General features: G+C 39.9%; 1 protein-coding gene across 1 annotated transcript in view; it reads left to right on the top strand.

Annotated features, from left to right (window-relative positions):
* The first annotated feature begins 405 nt into the window (after positions 1–405).
* MRC1 (mannose receptor C-type 1) overlaps positions 406–17,577 on the top strand; it is a 79,447-nt gene continuing 62,275 nt past the window's right edge. Inside the window, exons 1-3 of the mRNA XM_037150736.2 lie at positions 406–652; positions 11,116–11,517; positions 14,643–14,816. Coding sequence (XP_037006631.2) covers positions 592–652; positions 11,116–11,517; positions 14,643–14,816 — 637 coding nt within the window. The 5' untranslated portion in view covers positions 406–591. The remainder of the gene's footprint in view (positions 653–11,115; positions 11,518–14,642; positions 14,817–17,577) is intronic.

Raw genomic sequence — 17,577 nt, forward strand, 5'->3', positions numbered from 1 at the left:
AAGAACATGTTTCTGCCATAAACTGTCTTGTTTGGCGCCTGCCATTTCTGTCTCTGGAGAGCGGGGTTGCCTGCTCTGTCCCTGTGTCCAGGGACCCTGGGCTCAGCTGCGTCCTAGAGGGAACCTCAGCCATCTGACCCAGGTAATGGCCTCCAGCTGGCTCTCCACACAGCCCCCGTCGGAAAAGGCTGTGAGACCTAAAGCTGTTTCACTTCTGCCCTGCTCCTCCTCCTCCTCCTCCACCATCACCCTCTGCCCTCTCCCTTCTCCCCTTGTGGTGACCCCTCTCCCACACATGCCCAGTTCTCCCCTTCCACCGTGTCTGCTCCTCTCAGAAGTTAGCTTACCCAGCAAAGTTGTAACTTTGAATTCCTGTTTTCTCCAACCTCCCTCATGTGACAGGATATCTCCTTATTGGAGGTTTTCCCTAATTTCAGAAGCCCTTTAAAAGCGAGGGCTTCCTCTACCGTTCTTTTCAGCAGGCTGCTCTGAGAGTGGAGCAGGGGAAGGGGTGATCCAGCGCCCTCCTTGTTTGGGTCCCTCCGTGGCCTCTCCTCTCCATCACTAGAGGGGAAGGATAAACTCTGGGCCATGAGGCTGTCTCTGCTCCTGACTTTCCTGTCTCTCACTCCAGTCGCTGTGCAGCTGTTGGGTAAGTCAGCTCTGGGGTGGAAGTTTTCCGACGGGGCACCCGGGGTTGATGGCACACCTTACTTTGGGGGGTCCTTGGTGAAGGATTCCTGGTGAAATCCTTGGTGAAGGACTTCAATCCCTGAGGTGAGGAGAACAGCAGAACTCCCCGAGCCAACCCCTCTGCAGGAACCCTGCAGCTTCTGCCTGGGCATGCCAGGCCCGGAGGCGGGGCGGGGCGGGGACCTGCCTCCCTGGGCCTGTCTCCCTTCGACCCCTCTCATCTCCCGTTGTTCCTCCCCTGCCCCACTCTCAGGGGCTCTTCTATGGTTTGTGCATTCCAGTTGTCACTTGCTAGTGTTTCTCTCTAACCCCCAACAAGTCTCTTCTGAGTGTGCGTGGCTGAAAGGGGGCAGCTCTGGTCTCTCTGCTCATTGTGGTCTAAGGGCAGGATCACCCTGGACCAACAGAAGCATTCCATGTGATTTTCACAACCTGTTTTTTTTCCTAGGAAACATTTTAATTATTCTTTGTTTTTACTGCTAGGAAATAGCAGCCCAAGTCATTCAAACTGATATATGTCTGTGTTTTGTCTTCTCTTTTGTTTCTTGTTTTTTGGAGACTGGTAACTTCTCATGAACATATTGAAGAGCTTTCAAATTATTTCAAAAACATCATTGAGTCTCTCTTTTCTTTTCTCTAGACCAGTGGTTTTCAGCCTTTTTCATCTCGTGGCACACATATACTACTGAAATATTGCAGCACACTCCAAAACATGTTTTTTTTGTTAATCTGATGAAAAACAGGTATAATTTTGATTCATTCACACTGATGGCTATTTTGTGTTGTCTCTTGTCCTTTTCTTCATTTGACAGTCTAAGGGAGAAGAGGTCAGTACACCTGACTAAGATAGTCAGGTATTGCACGTTTTACAACTTCGTGTGGCACATCAGTTAGAAGTTGCTCACCTAGACTTAACCTGATTAGATTTCAGAGTGAGAGTGACTGGAAGAACTTTAACTCGCAATTCTCTAGCTCTCTTTTTCCTTTCTCTCTTGTTCTGATCATAAAGGATCTTTGTTAAAGAATGCATATTCTTGTGATTCAAAACAAAATATTTTAAAAGAATTATATGCCTAATAAAAGTTGATACAAAAGTGTTTTTTAAATTGTTATTATAAAACACAAATAGACATTTAGAAGATATTTGTCATTTTAGAAAACGCAGGCTTTAAGGATTAAGAACAACTGTTTAAACTCACTGCCTAGATGTGTCCTTTTTCTGAAATTAATGTTAACTTTATATTCTTACTTCATCAGTTCTTTATTGTTTGGTAAAAAATATTAGAAAGCTCCCAGTTCTCTTTTGAGATGAAATAAGAAGGGTTTTGACTTCAAGTATTTGGTTCCCAATCCCTCTTCATTTCTCTCAAATCTGCAAACACCGACTGGCACTGCGCCAGTGGCTCTCCACGCCACTGCGGGGTGGGGGCAGGCGGGGGGGGGGGCAGGTGGTGGAGGGCACGGTAAGATGGGAGCTCCCATACAGTCGGGAAGCTTTTCAAGGAGAAAGGATCTGGTCACAGAAAATGTTCACTTGTACTAAGCATTGAGTAGTAGCGAGTATAAAAACACAAGCAAGGTCAGTATGGTTTGCACCTTGCCGGGAAGCCACTTATTTCTTTGGGCTTTGGTTTCTTTTGGGCTTCTGTGTACACCATGGGGAGCTTAATATTACCTGCCCCGACCCTTGCTGCAGAGATTCAATAAGTAAGTGTTTAGCACTTGCTATGGTCCATGGGAATGGCTTCATCAGTGTTAGCTAAAGCAGTGACTTTTTTTTCCATGTGGTAGTAAGTAATTGTCCAATAAAGTAGTCTATTAAGTATTTAAGGACAGGCTTCCCAAGAAACAATGCTGAAGTAAGATTCCTGGAGCCCGAGTAGATATTGCACCTCAGTCCTGGCTGCAAAGCTACTTACACCTCAACCAGCCGGTGATGCTGGAGGGGGAGCGGCTTCACCTGGAGGGAGAAGGCTGTAGCATGGGGCTAGACATCATCCCTGAGACCATCCAGAAAGTCTGTTTTGTGAGGTGGATTAATATGTTCCTTGGGGCCCTGCAGTTTAAAACTAGGAGCAGTGAAAATCTCCTAAGGGTGTGCTCCAGCAGAATAGTCTGCTTAGGGGAAAGGTCCCTGTCACAAAAGGTCCTCAGACACAAGCTGGATGACCTGTTCAAGGGCTGCGTCTGAGACCTGGACCCTAACTCAGCTCAGGGCAATGGAAACCTACGAGGCCACATTAGTGGTCACATTAAAAAATGTAAAAACAAATAGGTGACACTGGTTTTGTGAATATATTTTGTCTAGTCCAATACAGCCAACATATTTTTAGTCAACATTAAAAATTAAAATTTTAAAATCTGGGTGTGTTCTCTACTTACAGCACATCTCCAGTCACGCTGACCTCGTGTCTAGCGTGCTACGGACCCACGGGGCTGTGGATACCGTGTTGGGCAGCTCACATACAGCCCCTCATTTTCCTTAAACTGACTTAAGGCTTTGGGGGAAAAAGTGTTTCTCAGTTTGCTTAAAAAGTTTCCCCTCCTTGAGACAGCAGGACGCCTTGTTCTGATGGATGTCTTCCCCACAATAGACACAAATGTGCGAGAAGCAGGGAGGTGCTGCAGATTTGTTTAGTTAGAGAATGAAAAACAAAAATGTCGGTAAGGGAGCCCCTTTCAGTACTTTTGGGGGGAGCCTATAATTCATATTTTAGTTTTTCTTGACTTAAGTGGCACATGAGAAGGGGTGATGTCTGAATAAAAGCAGAACACCTGCTTAGTTAGCAGGAGATGCTAGGATGTATGAATGAATCTTCAGAACCCTTTATTAATTGAGAAAACCATGGAAAGGTCTCCCTTTTTCCTTGTGACGTATGTCTTTTCCACTCAGAACCTCTCTCCCGTGAGCATTCCTGTCACACCCAGGAGCCCAGGGTAACAGATGAGCCACCACCCTCCCTTCGGACCCTCCTTCTTGCCCTGCTATCCCTTCAGCAGGTGGAACTGTGTTCGGTGTCAATTTTAGATCTCAGAGGGGATACAATTAAATGAGAGATGCAGTGAAAGTTGCTTAGACACAGAGATTGGACCACAGCAGGGAAGTCTACCTCAAAATGGGTTAGTTTGGCTCGCTAGCAAGGTGTGTTGGTAAACATAACAATGGTTCTCAGAAGAAAAAACACATTGATGTGTGGCATTTACAGATTTCCATGGTGTAACAATCCCACCACGGTTGATTTCAGACAACCAATGTGACGCCGCTGAGGGCAGAGTTGGGAAAAGCTGCTCTCACTAGCCAGTGACTGTGAAGCAAAAAAAAAAAGAAATGGTGACTTTGATCTCTAGAGCAGTGGTGACATCTTACCTATTGGCTACTATCAAGCATTGTTGGATGAAACAAATTGTATGGTTAGGTTGGTCCCCAGAGGAAAACAGTGAAAATTAGATGGAACAGAAAGGAGAGTAGGAAGAAATAAACAGGGCCCTTTCAAAGAGAACTGAAACTGACATCAAAAGAAAAAAGAATTTGAAGACAAAGTCTTCCAATTACAAACCAAATAAAGGTCACAGGGCACTTTCAGATCCTTAATCAGATCCTCACAACAACCTCTTGAGGTGGAATGGGTGAGGTTACCACGCACTTTTTACTATGTGAGAAAACTGTTAGAAGTCAGCTAGCCAGGAAGAACCGAAGCTAATTCTTGACTGTGGCCTTCTGGCTCTGAGGCTAAGAAGTAGATATAATTTACCAGCTGGAGTGTGTTGATCAAGAAAGAAATAAATGTGCTTCAAAACTACGGCATGTCAAAGAAGGCCTTAGTCGCTTTATTTGTATCAATTGCCTAGAATTTTCACTTGGAGAAGGGAAGAGAAGGCTAACATTTGAGTGTTTTACTATCTGCAGATAATATGTGGTGCACTTTACATAAAAGATCTCATTTAGAAGCTCACAGCAACTCTATCAGAAAGCATCATGATCCCCATTTTACAGATGAGGAAATTGAGGCTAGCTTGATTAATTTAACTGAGGCAACATAGCTAGTAAATGGTGAAACCAGACTTTGATTCCAAGTTTGCTGACCCCGAAGAACATACTTTTCTACATTACATCATCTATGTCCTGAGGACGGAAACTCTGGGTCTCCGTTGTCTGTCCTTTGTCCCTCTGTCTGGGCTGCTGCAACAGCTCTCTGTTTTCTCTAGTCTCATCCGGCCCTGAACCATTTCACACTGTCTTCAATACTGATTTTCTCAAGATAGTGATAATAACGAACTAACATGTATCGAGCAATTTCTCTCGAGAGTGTCAGAACTGCTCTAAGCGCTTTATCTGGATGATCTCATGTGATTCTCACTTCCACCAGCAGGTCCTGTTATTTCACCTTTATTTTTCAGATGGGGAAAAGGAAGACCAGAGTTGTTTAGAAACTCGACTCAGGTCACACAGCTAGTGAAGAGTGAAGTTCTGGTTATGTCATGATCAGATTGACATGATACATAAAAATGAATTAATTAGTTAGCTTGGCTATGCATGGAAAAAGAAGGAGGGGTGTAGTGTCAGTTTATTACCTACAGGCTTTGTTGGCTTGTCTTAACATTGAAGGAGAAGCTGGTATTGTGAAGTTATAGACACAGGAAAGTAAGGAAGGGACAGAGCGTGCAGAGGCAGGAGGGGATGGAATCCAGGGCACGGGTGAGGGGATCAGCAGTCCGAGGGCGATCTGCTGAGACGGGCGTGAACGGACCCAGGAGGGGTGTACGTATTCAAATCTTTAGGGAGGAAGGCAGGATGCTGGCAGAGTTTCTTAATCCTGGCTTCTGTTTCTCTCTTTAAGGTCACTACCCATATGGTTTCATGTGGGTACCTCCCTAAATGCCCAAATGCAGTGACTTAAAATAGTAGGTTCTCTGAATATTCGATGAATAAAGGATTCAAGTGAAAAATAAAATAATTCTCAATTTTTCCTATAATATTTGGTTCAGTATTGCCAAACCTAAAACTGTGATCCTTGTCTACCCCCTCCCCCCAGTGCTTGGCATAGCTTTTTTTTGTATATACTTGGCACATGATAAATCTTTGTTTTTCACTTAATTTCAGTTCTTTGGGGACACATGTGTAGGTTTTATATTCACTGACAGGCTCATAGACAGATTTCTTGGTCTGTGTTGCTTAAGGTACTGACCTCTGACAATGACTTGAATGAAGTAGTTTATCTGGGAGGTGGTCCCAGATAACACTGGAAAAGGAGGGGGACAGTGAGACCACAAGGGAAGGCCCCGACATAGGGTGTGTTAGGGAGCCAGTTACCACGTAGACACTGGGAGCTGAGCCCTACTGGAGTGCTCTGGGTAGCGATGTTATAATATGTGCCTCAGTCATCCCGCCCGGGGTGTAAGGACCTACTTAGGATGTTATTCATCAATTCCCATCGATCCCTGGTGAAGGACTACTCTACTCCCAGGTGGCATTGGTTCTCTGACTCTTCTGGTCCCCACAGTGTGCAGGAATAGGGGACTCTGGTGGTCAGGCAACACCCCCAGGCCCTGTGCTGTGGTCCTGCCACTGGGGAGCAGGGCTGCATGCACTGAAACGGCAAAAGGCAAGAAGAAGTAAGTGGAAGTCAGACAGCATCTGCTAAAAAGCACCCACTGACTTTACTCTTATCAAGCTTCTTTATCTTCCAGGAGTTCTTTTCTTTTTTCATGTCAGCAATTTTATTTATTGATAATGGGGAAGGTCTAAAAATGTATGAGGGAATGTAGCATATCAGAGTTCTATATCTAAATAGTTATCTTTAATAACCTAGTTTTCTTTGGTAGTAAGTTTGGAAATTTAGTGACTTGCTCAATGTTATAGAGTAATTTAAAACTCATTAAAAAAATTCACACCCATGTTATTGGATATCAGTTATTTTTAACTGAGATATTGGATTGAAACACATTGTTTCTTCCCTCAGTGTAATTTGAGTTTTGATTTTCTGCTCTTCAATGAATGAAACACAGGAGAGTGTGAGTTCAGTGTGTCAGGGGACTCGTCTCCCGTTTTGTTTTCAGCATGGTACCCAGAATATATTTGCTGGAAAATAAGTGTGTGATGAGTAAGATAGATGTTAATCCAATTCTGTGAATGAGTTTCTGACGTGTATTAAAAAGCAGGAAACACACATTGGAGCCCACAAATGACACTGCAGGTAAATGAATGTGGCTATCCAACTGTTCTTGTTTGTTCAGCTTCTCTGCAATATTTCTATTGCAAAACAATTAGTATAAACAAAAAAGTAGACTATGGATACATATGTATAAAAGATTAGTGTGGTTTATAGTGGCAAAAATGCCACAAGCTGCTTTTCGTTCAAGTCCTGAATCAGTTTAAAAGGAAGAGGTGTGACATTTTAAACCAGCAACATTGCACAGAAACATGGTAAAAGCGGCACTGCAGGGTGACTCGTTGGGGGAAGAGTAACGTGCGAAGGTAGGACCATAAAAGGGTCATTTTACATTACCTTGTATTGTCTCATGAAGGCAGTATCACTCTTGCACTGCTTCCTAGGGTTAGAGATAAATAAATGAAGCAAGAATAGATGAGTTTGTGTTGAAATCGAAGCTTTTCATTTCCAATCATTCTTGTCATAAGCGTAAACATTTACAAATTGCTCTTCAGTACAAATGAACTTTCAGGGGGAAAAGAAATATTAAATAGACCCAGTATCCTTAATATATTATTAAAGAAAATAATATACCTGGCTTACTAGGGAAGATGCTTCAGATTTAATTCTTTCATTCATTCAACTATTATTTATTGAAAGGTTATTATGCCCCAAAAGGAGAGAATGCAGTACTGAACCAGAAAGATAATCTTTCTACTCACGGAATTTACATTCCAGTAGGGAGAAACAGATGAAATATAAGTAAATTTTTTAAAAGAATACATTTTAAGGCGGTTATGAATATTATATAGAAAATAAAAGTAAAAGTAGGATAATCTGCTTGCTAAGGAGTTAATACTTGAGCTGGGACTTTAATGAGAATTCTGTGGAGAGGGAACTTGAAATGTGACACTTCTACAGTGGAAACAAGCTGGAGGTGTTTGAGGAAGAGAGAGGCCTTGTGGCTGAAGGTGGGAAAGAGAGCAAGAGAGGGAGGAGGTTGGGGCAGAGGGACCTGGCTTGATCGTGCCCTCGTCAGTGAGCTGTGACGTGGAGGCTGGTTATTTTCTCCTAGGTGCATTGCTTTCTTTGATTATTCCATTTCAAAGAGAGAAAGACCAGAGGAAGACCACAGTGGGTTGGTCTAGGGTAGTGCCAGTGGATATGAAGAGAAAATAATGAATTAGGGTACATGCTTCTTAGTAGTCAGGCTTCTCCAGAGAAATAGAACTGATAAGATGTGTGTATGTGTGTGTGTATCTATCTATCTATTATCTATCTATCATCTATCATCTCTCAAGAGATAGTTATTTTAAGAAATTGGCTCATGCAGTCATGGAGGCTGGCAAGTCCAAAATCTACCAATGTAGACTAGCATACTGGAAGCTCAAGAAATAGTTGATATTTCAGTTCAAGTCCAAAAGCAGTCTAGAAGCAGAATTTTCTCTTTGTCAAAGACCTGTCTGTTTTCTCTGAAGGCCTTCAATGAATTGGATGAGGCCCACCCACGGTAGAAAGAATAATGTGCTTTACTCAAAGTCTACTGATATAAATCTTAATCTTATCGAAACTTCATGGCAACATATAGACTGGAGTTTAATCAAATATCTGTGCTATGACCTAGCCAAGTTGACACATAAAATTAACACAGGATATTTTGGAGTGGAGGAAAGAGTCTGCTTTTGTCCTAAGAAGTAAAGGAAAACTGAAGATGCAGGATGGCTCCTACATCTTTGGCTTCAGGATCTAGGGGGATGATGGTCCCATTAATAAGAAAGAGAAGACTGATGCTCATGAAATACCATCATATTTAGAGTAAAATTAAAATCAAACTACAGATGAAAATGAAGCATGTGGAATAAAAGTCAATTATGTATAAAAACTTCTGAAAGAAGAGCACTACTTGTACACAAAAACTTTCAAGCACCTTTTTTAAATGGCTAGTTACCAACTTGTTGGTTGACTAAATCTGGGCAATTAATAAGTGTTGAGTGCTTGACAATACAATGCAATGACTGAAGTGTGATGTGGAAGATATATTTATTGATGATGAGATGTTACTGAACAAAACTCTCTGAAAAGTGGAAGGGAATTCCAGATGGGAAAACAATAGGTGGAAGAGCAAACATGAATTAAATATAAAGGTAACATAGTCGAGCATGTGTATGTGTATGTATATATATATATGACAAAATTTCAGAATTTATTACCTTTTTGGATTAGATGAGTCTAGATTAGCATTTGTGTGTAGTAAATTACAGTAATTGTATTAAAACCTTTTCATTTTCTGATTTCTTGTGTTTTATTGTGAACAAAACACCATATTATTTAAAATTTAATTTTATTGCCAATGCAGAAAGGCACTCATTTTGTCAGGCTAGGAGAATGATTTTTCCATTGCTGTGCTGTAAAAACTGTCAAAACATGCGCTACCTGACTATTCAGTCAGGTGCACTGACCTCCTTTCCCTTAGGTTTTCAAATAAATAAATGACAACAGCCAACACAACAATAGCTATCTGATGTGAATGCCCCACCTCGGACCATAAACACAAAGGCCATATAATAGCATTGCATCGTATTGGTCACATTGCATAATAAGGTTGTGTCTCATTGGTTAATTCTTGGTACCAGGAAATCCTTATATACAAATAAGGGCACCTATTTTTTAAAACATCACTTTGGAGCAAAAAGGGTAGGTAATTACTATTTTTTTTTTTTTGTAAATCAAGATTGTACCGATTTTTCTTGCCAGATCATTAAAAATATATTTTTTGGTGTGCTGCAGAATTTTAGTAATTACTTTATGTGTGCCAGGAGATGGAACAGGTTGAAAATCTCTTTGCTTGGACATGGGCAGCAACAAAATCAGGCCACGCCTGGGCAGCAGGTCAGCTCTACGGGAGGAGACTCAGTCCTGCACTGCTTGTTGGGTTGACGCATGTCAAAGCCAAGGAAGCCAACAGAAGCAGATGTTCTGAATTCAGTCCTTTAAAAAAATTTGTTATTGCTGTTCAAGGATAGTTGTCTCCATTTTCCCACCACCACTTTCTCCCACCCCACCACTCCACCTCCTCCCCCCAATCCTCCCCCCTTGGGCTTTTGTCCTCTGGCAAAATTTCGCAAGAAGTGTTTAATTTACATTTATGGCACAAAATAAAGTAGTGTCTTTGATTTGTGTATTCTTAAAAAAAAGAACAACAAAAAAGCAGAACCTTAACATCAATTCAATTCTGATTTAAGGACAGAAATATGCTTACCAGATTCTTTTTCTTTCATTTTTTTTCTTTTTTGGCAAGAGGAAGTTGAGTTTTGCCAGCCAGCAGCTATATGTTATAAGCATAAACCATCTATACACAATTATTTAAGTCACCATCTCTAAATCACAAGCACAACGAAACAATTACTTGGGAAGTTAGCCATATTAATATTACTTTAGATGATATAAAAAAAGCATTTATTTAACCTGTACTTCAAACTTCATAATTTTTTATACTTTTAAATACATCATTGTATCTCTTTGCTGTACAATGGTGAGATTAAGTATGTCAATGAATTGAAATTAAAATCATATACAGATACTAACTTTTCTGTTTGTGGTAGGTCTCTAAGTTACCCTGGGCCATAAAGCAAAACATTGCTCTATTGCCCAGACTCAGAATACCCAGAAAGCATAGTTCACAAATTTGCTGGACATAAAGTAAAAATAAAATTTCCTAAAATAAAATTATTTTTTAAGTTATGAAAAAACACCCCTAATGTTATAATGAGAATAATTATGCATAAGTTTCATCCATCTCAAAGAGGGTAGGGGCGAGTCGAGCTTGAAAATTCTATTCCAAGATATACATGTATTTCATTTTATCACTTACTGTATTCATATCCAGATTTTCTTTTCTCTGATGGGTATTATTTCTTTTCCTGTTAGCTCTGGTTCATGTTTACTTCATTACAATTATTGTGCGCTTAAGACGGGCCTCTTCCTAATGCTCCTCACAGCCAACGGTTGCCAGCGGCTCTGTGCCGCACTCAACACCGCACTCAGCCCTGCCTGCCTTTCCTGCCTCAGGGATTCCCCGCAGGCAGCTGCGCCGGCTCACCCTGCGCCGGCTCACCCTGCACCGGCTCACGCAGAGCCAACCTCATCCCTCTTCCTGCCAAAAGTCTTCAGGGAAATGGAAATGTTGGGAACTTTTGACCCAAAATGTTGTCTTTGTCACATGTATCTGCTTAAACATCCTTTCTTGATTTCTTCTTCGTTTTTTTCTTGACAGACACTAGGCACTTTTTAATATATAATGAAGATCACAAGCGCTGCGTGGAAGCAATAAGCTCCAGTGCAGTCCAAACAGCAGTTTGCAACCCAGACACTGAAGCACAGAGATTCCGATGGGTGTCTGAGTCCCAGATCATGAGTATTGCCTTTAAATTATGCTTGGGGGTGCCATCAAAAACAGACTGGGTTGCTGTCACTCTGTATGACTGTGACTCGAAGAGTGAATTACAGAAATGGGAATGCAAAAATGACACACTTTTGGGGATCGAAGGAGAAGATTTATTTTTTAACTATGGCAACAGACAAGAAAAGAATATTATGCTTTACAAAGGATCAGGTTTGTGGAGCAGATGGAGAATCTATGGAACCACTGATGATTTATGTTCCAGAGGTTATGAAGGTAATAAGCATGATTTTTTTTTTACTTTTATGTCAATTTTTTCATTTTCTTAGTTGGAAACTAATTCCAGAAAATAAGCATATTCTTGTTTAGTCCCTACTAGAGGTGTTAATTGATTACTTTTGTGTTTTGAACTACTGTGTATCCTATGAGAACATGGCAGTGAGTAAATTTGGTAAAATGTCCTCAGTGATTAGCTATTTGTAATTAATGGGAAGACATTTTTTTAAACTTTAAGATTTTTTTGAACTATGGATTACAATTTTTAGAAATTAATTTTCACCATAGTCTTTGACTAAAAGCCTCCCACTGGACATTACACACTTGAGTAGTAAATGAATTTAACAATGTTTCTTTTCCTTTGGTTTTCCTTGTCCCGGAGAATTGACCCGTGGAACAATGTTCTTTACCAAGTCAGATTGTTTCAAATGGAACCTTGGCATCCTTGATAATTTGGGTTTCAGAATGTTCCTGATTAGTTACCTTATGTGTATTTGAAAAGTTGAGGGATTAATTTGCCATATTTAGTTGGCTATTTTATAAAATGGTAGTACTAGTGGGGCAGGAAATAATTTTACATATAGTTGGTTCCTTAAGCTTTTGAAGGTTGAATAAAAATCACAGTATTTATTCTCTTGGCCAAATTTCATTCTCTGGTGGCTGCACAGAAAAAAAAAAGACTAAACAAAAAGAAGAAGGAACTTGAAGCCCTTTAGAAAAGCCTCATGAGTCACATGGAGTTAAACCACATTCCAGGTTTGGACTCTTGGTTCCTGTGAAGCGTCATCTAGAATGACTCAAGATCAGAGGGAGTGCTTGTCTTTTGGGACAAGAGGTCACCTGCGAAGGCGAATCTAGCTATCATCACAAGTAGAGCCAAGCAGTTCAGATCTTTGTAAGGGGATAATTTATCAGCTTTCCATTTTTCTTCTATATAAAGAGGAGGGACAGTAGATAAGGAAGAATGAGAAGGAGGGTTCAGAAAGAAATTATCCTAAGGCACTTACTGAACACAACGTAGGTTTAAAAGTTACATGAGAGATGACCTATGTGGTATGATCTTTCAGGAGAAACTCGATGGGAAATTACTGAGTAGGATAGAGATGAACTAGACTGCACAGAGTTGAATTCCACAGATGGACAGTAGTCCTAACTGGGGGATTCAACAAGTCAGATTGGTGCTAAGACATCGGACTTCTTATTTTATTTTAAAAGACAGCACTGAGGTTCTGTAGTCCTCTCCCCTTTCTATTCTGTTTTCTTTGATAAAAATATGCATAGGGTTTAGGCTAGTGGTTTTCAAACTTCAATGTGCTTCAGAATCATCTGGAGAACTTGTTAAAATGCAGATTCCAAGGTCCCCATCCCAACCAGATTCTAAATTAGCACATTGGAGGAAGGGCCTGGGGTGGTTAGATGTAGATGCTCCATTGACCACACTTTGCATACTCTCCAACTCTCTCCCTGTACTTAAGATTTTCCTGGTAGAATGTCTAGCCCTTCAGAGTGATCTTGGAATCCATTTATTGGAATATGTATAAACACTGAGAAACAAGGCAGAGTGAGTACATGTTGAGTCTCTAAAGAAAACTGGCTGAGACCAGTGATTATTTTAGGATAACAGAGTCAGAGTTGTGGGCTTAGAAGGATCTCAGGGTTGTCTAGAGGTCTGGGCCACAAGAAGAAGAGTAAACTGACTGCAGTTCTGTGATTTGTCAGTGGAGGGGCTGGAGTGCAGCTTGGTTCTCAGGGCCAAGTCAGTGCTTTGTGAAGTAAGTCAAGTTAGTCCTGAAAAGGTCGTCTCTGACTGATATCTACAAACCCAGCACTGAAAACTCCTTGGCTAGTGAACAGGAGAACTAACCCTGAGGTTGTCTTCTCAGGTTTTCGTCATATGAAGGAACAGGTACCCCAGTGCATAAGAGTGGCATGATTATTTTTGAAACCAGCTTATTCCTTATATAATATGTGATTTGGAAAAACTAATTTTGTAGCTTAATGGGAAAAGGTCTAGAATCAAACCAGCTAATTGACAAAAAAGTAACTTTGAGGTATTTTAAGATAAGCTTGGTTTCTAAGAAGTACCATAGAAGTACTATGAATAAAGGGAAAGGAAAAGAAGTAAAAAAAAAACCCCAAAACCTCACATTTGTTTTACTCTTAAGATGTGTTAGGTGCTGTGCTCTGTGTTTTACATACTTTATATTATGTAAATAAATTTTAAGAACTTTCTAAAGTCATAGAATCTGCAAAACTTAGTTAAGAAAAAAGTATGCTTACCCAAGACCAATTCCACCAAATGCCAACTGGTAGAAGGAGGCTAAATGTTATAGAGTGTCATTGTCTGCCAAGGGGAACATCCCTGCAAAGATAGAAATTTTAAACATACTTGAGAATGAGGTGAGTAGTTTGGTTGTCCATGAAGATGGGAGCTTCTCGAATCCTTTTGGCTTAAGCTAAACCATAATGAACAATGATTTTATGTTTTTTCAATTTCCCTTTCTAGATGAACCCACAGCTTCTTATTTTGATCTGTTTGAATTCAGTTTTTAAAGGGAACAATATTGATTGTTAATGACATGTAATGGTTCTGAGTGATTTCCCTCCATGATGTGGATTAGAGTTATGCTCAAAATCCTACCCTTCCCCACAGCCATTGTCTAGGGACTCAAGTGGAGGCTGGCTTAGTAGGAAGTAACTGTAGGGGAGGTAAGTACTTATTGTGTTTTGGGTTACATAAGATAATGTTCAATCTAGAGAGTTCATAATTCTATACTTCCAACCATGAAGAGGGACGACCTCATCTCTCCTTTGGAGGCAATGCAGAAGTAAAAGCTGACGTCAGTTGAGCTAACTGCATTTTCCCTGCAGGAAGAAAGAGGAAATCTCTTCCCAAAGACAGCAGAAATTAAGTGGTGGTAGAGTCATTTCTCAGTACAGATTATTGTACATACCTAGCAAAGGCCAGGGTAGAGGGAGAAGAGAAATGAAAAGGAATCCCCTGCATGGGAACGTCAAGCGTGATCAGAAGAGTAAGACCAATTTTTTGGTATGGTTCTTACTGAACAGTCAGTGTGCAGAAGCACCACTTCAATTCTAAGTTCAAGTCAATCTTTTTCTTTTAGCCATGTACACACTACTGGGCAATGCCAATGGAGCAAGCTGTGTATTTCCATTCAAGTTTGAGAACAAGTGGTATGCGGATTGCACAAGTGTTGGGTCATCGGACGGATGGCTCTGGTGTGGAACCACTGCAGATTATGACACGGACAAGCTGTATGGCTACTGCCCACTGAAATGTAAGTGCCTTTACCATCGAGAAAAGTTCGGTGCATTTAGTATGGCAGTGTGGTGATAGCATCTTGCATTTATCTAGAACATTTTTCCCCAAGTTATTTCATATTTATTGTTGCATCATGGCCCACCACAAACCATTATAGATTCACTGCCCCTATTTTATAATGGAGAAAATCACTCACCCTAGCAGACTAGAACACAAATATTCTCTCGACACTGGGCTGCATCAAATAGCTCCTTTATTTTCACCAACTACTTTTCTTCAACTTCCGATTTTACTGTCAGTTATTTTCAAAGACTTTAGGGCAAGCAAATGATACTGTATCTAATTCAGTATATGCTTAATACTAGAGGTAAGCATGCCATTCCCCAACTGTCCAATGATGAACCCTTACTAAACTATAGATTAAGAAAACAACTTAAACAATGTCACAAGCATGTGGTTTGACGGAAAGAGACAGAGGGATATGAAGAGCTCCTGAATTTTGTACAAATACAATGAAAAGTACATCTCACTGTGAAAATGAAAGTAATGATACTCTTCTTAAACTTAATTAAGAAGAATGTTTAATTTAACACAGCAATGAGTCAAATGGAAGTGGGTTATTTCTATGCTTGAAGCATTTTTTAAAAGGAAAATTAAAGTAGTATAGCAGAAATGCAAAGTGGTGTTGCATTACATTGATGGGAAGGGGCCAGAGCATAAGAATTCTTGGTATTCTCAATATGCTCAAGAAGCTATAAAGAAAGAGAAAAAGCAGGTTTGGTTGGGATGCAGCAGAGGAGAGCATTGTGTTGGGAGGTGCTGATGGGGCTGAAGGAGGAAAAGCAAGGGTTCATCATTCTACTTTCCCTGTCACCCCACATCCTCTTCCTGCTGCCAGACACCCCTTTCCAGTTCTTCCCCCATAAGTGTCTTCTCTCCTGACCTCGTGCTGCTTCAGACTTTATGCATCAGAGCAGCTCCAAATTTCTGCTATGACCCAGAATTCTCCCCATTGCTGTCCTGTAAAGCGGCGGGTACAGAGGAAGCACACCAGATGTGGTCTGGGGTGATGGTGGGGCCATCTGAGCTTAAAAACAGCATTATTCAGAACTCAACTTTTGGGACAATACATCTACCCACAATCGCATTATGTAAAAACAGCCCAATTTATAAAACTATTTTAGTTTGTCAAGTGAAAGCTGGAATTTCAAGAATCATGTGTATTTATCTGTTTTGATTTATAGTCCACAAACATCTCAGAATTTTATTTGTCAGCTCCATGTATCATCATTATCTTCTGTGTTAGTCTCTATTCTGGGTGAAGACCAAACAAAACACACAGGGTCCCCGTGCACAGTGATGCTGCTCTCTCATTCTTGGGTGAGGGAAATATAGTCACCTCTCTTGTTAGCAACCTTTCAAGATTTGATTGCCGTGAAAAGTTTGTAGATATCTGATCTTTGTATTGGAAGGCAAAACTGAGCTATTTTTTCCTTAGGATAGAGCAATACTTGTTTTTCAGTGATTGGGGAGTGTCTTTCTCTTTTACTGAGTAGGAATTGTATTTTATTAGTCTGTTATTATTGAGTTTCTTAGGGGTATGGATTTCACAGCACCCTGGGCCTAAGTGGTATTGACAAAGGGGTTGTGGGCTGCAGGTATGAGTTAATCAATCATCAAATGGAGGACAAATAGCTGGTCATTAACCACAAAAAATAACCTCACCACTTAGGATGGGTATGTGTTGGAGGCATATCCTGAGTATGTTATAGAATAATCTTTAAGACCTGTTACTTGTAATTTATGTCTTCCAAATCAAATTACATATTTTTCCTATTAAATGTAAAAGGAAAATAATGTAGAAAACTTTAAAAATTGTTTGATTTCAACTTGTATTAAAATCTAACGAACAACATTTTATAATACATATCAGGCCTTTTATAAAGAGCTTTGCAATTTTCCAATCTATTTCATTTTCCTTGCTTTGTGTTCCTTTCAAAAGAACATTTTAATTTCATATTAGCCTTAAACAAACATTCACTATAGCAGGATGAGGTACCAGCTACTGACCTTGTAACACCTGATATATGTCCTTTGCATTGCTTATTATGTTTTCCCTGTGTTTAGACATTTATATTCAAGTATGATGAGAATAAAAAAGAAAAAAGAAAAACACTCCTTACTCTCAATTCTTCATAACTTTCAGCTTTACCTTTCAAGATTAGTTGTGCTGTTTTACTGTGAGAGTTTAAACAAGCTGAGGAGCTACATAGTCAGGAAACCTATACATTCAATGACAAATAGGTTTTAATACCTTGATTTAAAATGCAGTATACACTTTCTTTAAATGAAGAGAAGAGTCACATTGCATGTCCTTTTTTGGTCATTTATATTCCTTTCCTCTGTTCCTGGATAAAAAAATAATTCTCTCTTTTTTTATATCTCATACTTTTTTTTGCCATATTATATGCAAAAACTCTATGTCTCTAAAAATATTTTTTAAACCTTCTATCTTCAAGCAAACCTCAAACAGTCTCATCTGAATGATCTCCTGTGGAGAAGAATCCATTTGGACATTTAAACTAATAAAGTCTCAGACCATGCTAACTTAAGTTTAATATTACTAATTCAAATTTATTTTTTAATGTAAGCATATGTATTGATTTTATACTTAAAACATCTTAGATATTTAGAAGTTTCTGTACTGTTGCCTGAATGAAATTTTGACATACTTTTCTTCCTCTTTGATATGCCATGGGACCGCATGTTTCATATTA

The sequence above is a fragment of the Artibeus jamaicensis genome, unplaced genomic scaffold (genome assembly GCF_021234435.1).
Source record: "Artibeus jamaicensis isolate MK-2021 breed Jamaican fruit bat unplaced genomic scaffold, CSHL_Jam_final contig_867, whole genome shotgun sequence".
In the NCBI taxonomy this organism is placed as follows: domain Eukaryota; kingdom Metazoa; phylum Chordata; class Mammalia; order Chiroptera; family Phyllostomidae; genus Artibeus; species Artibeus jamaicensis.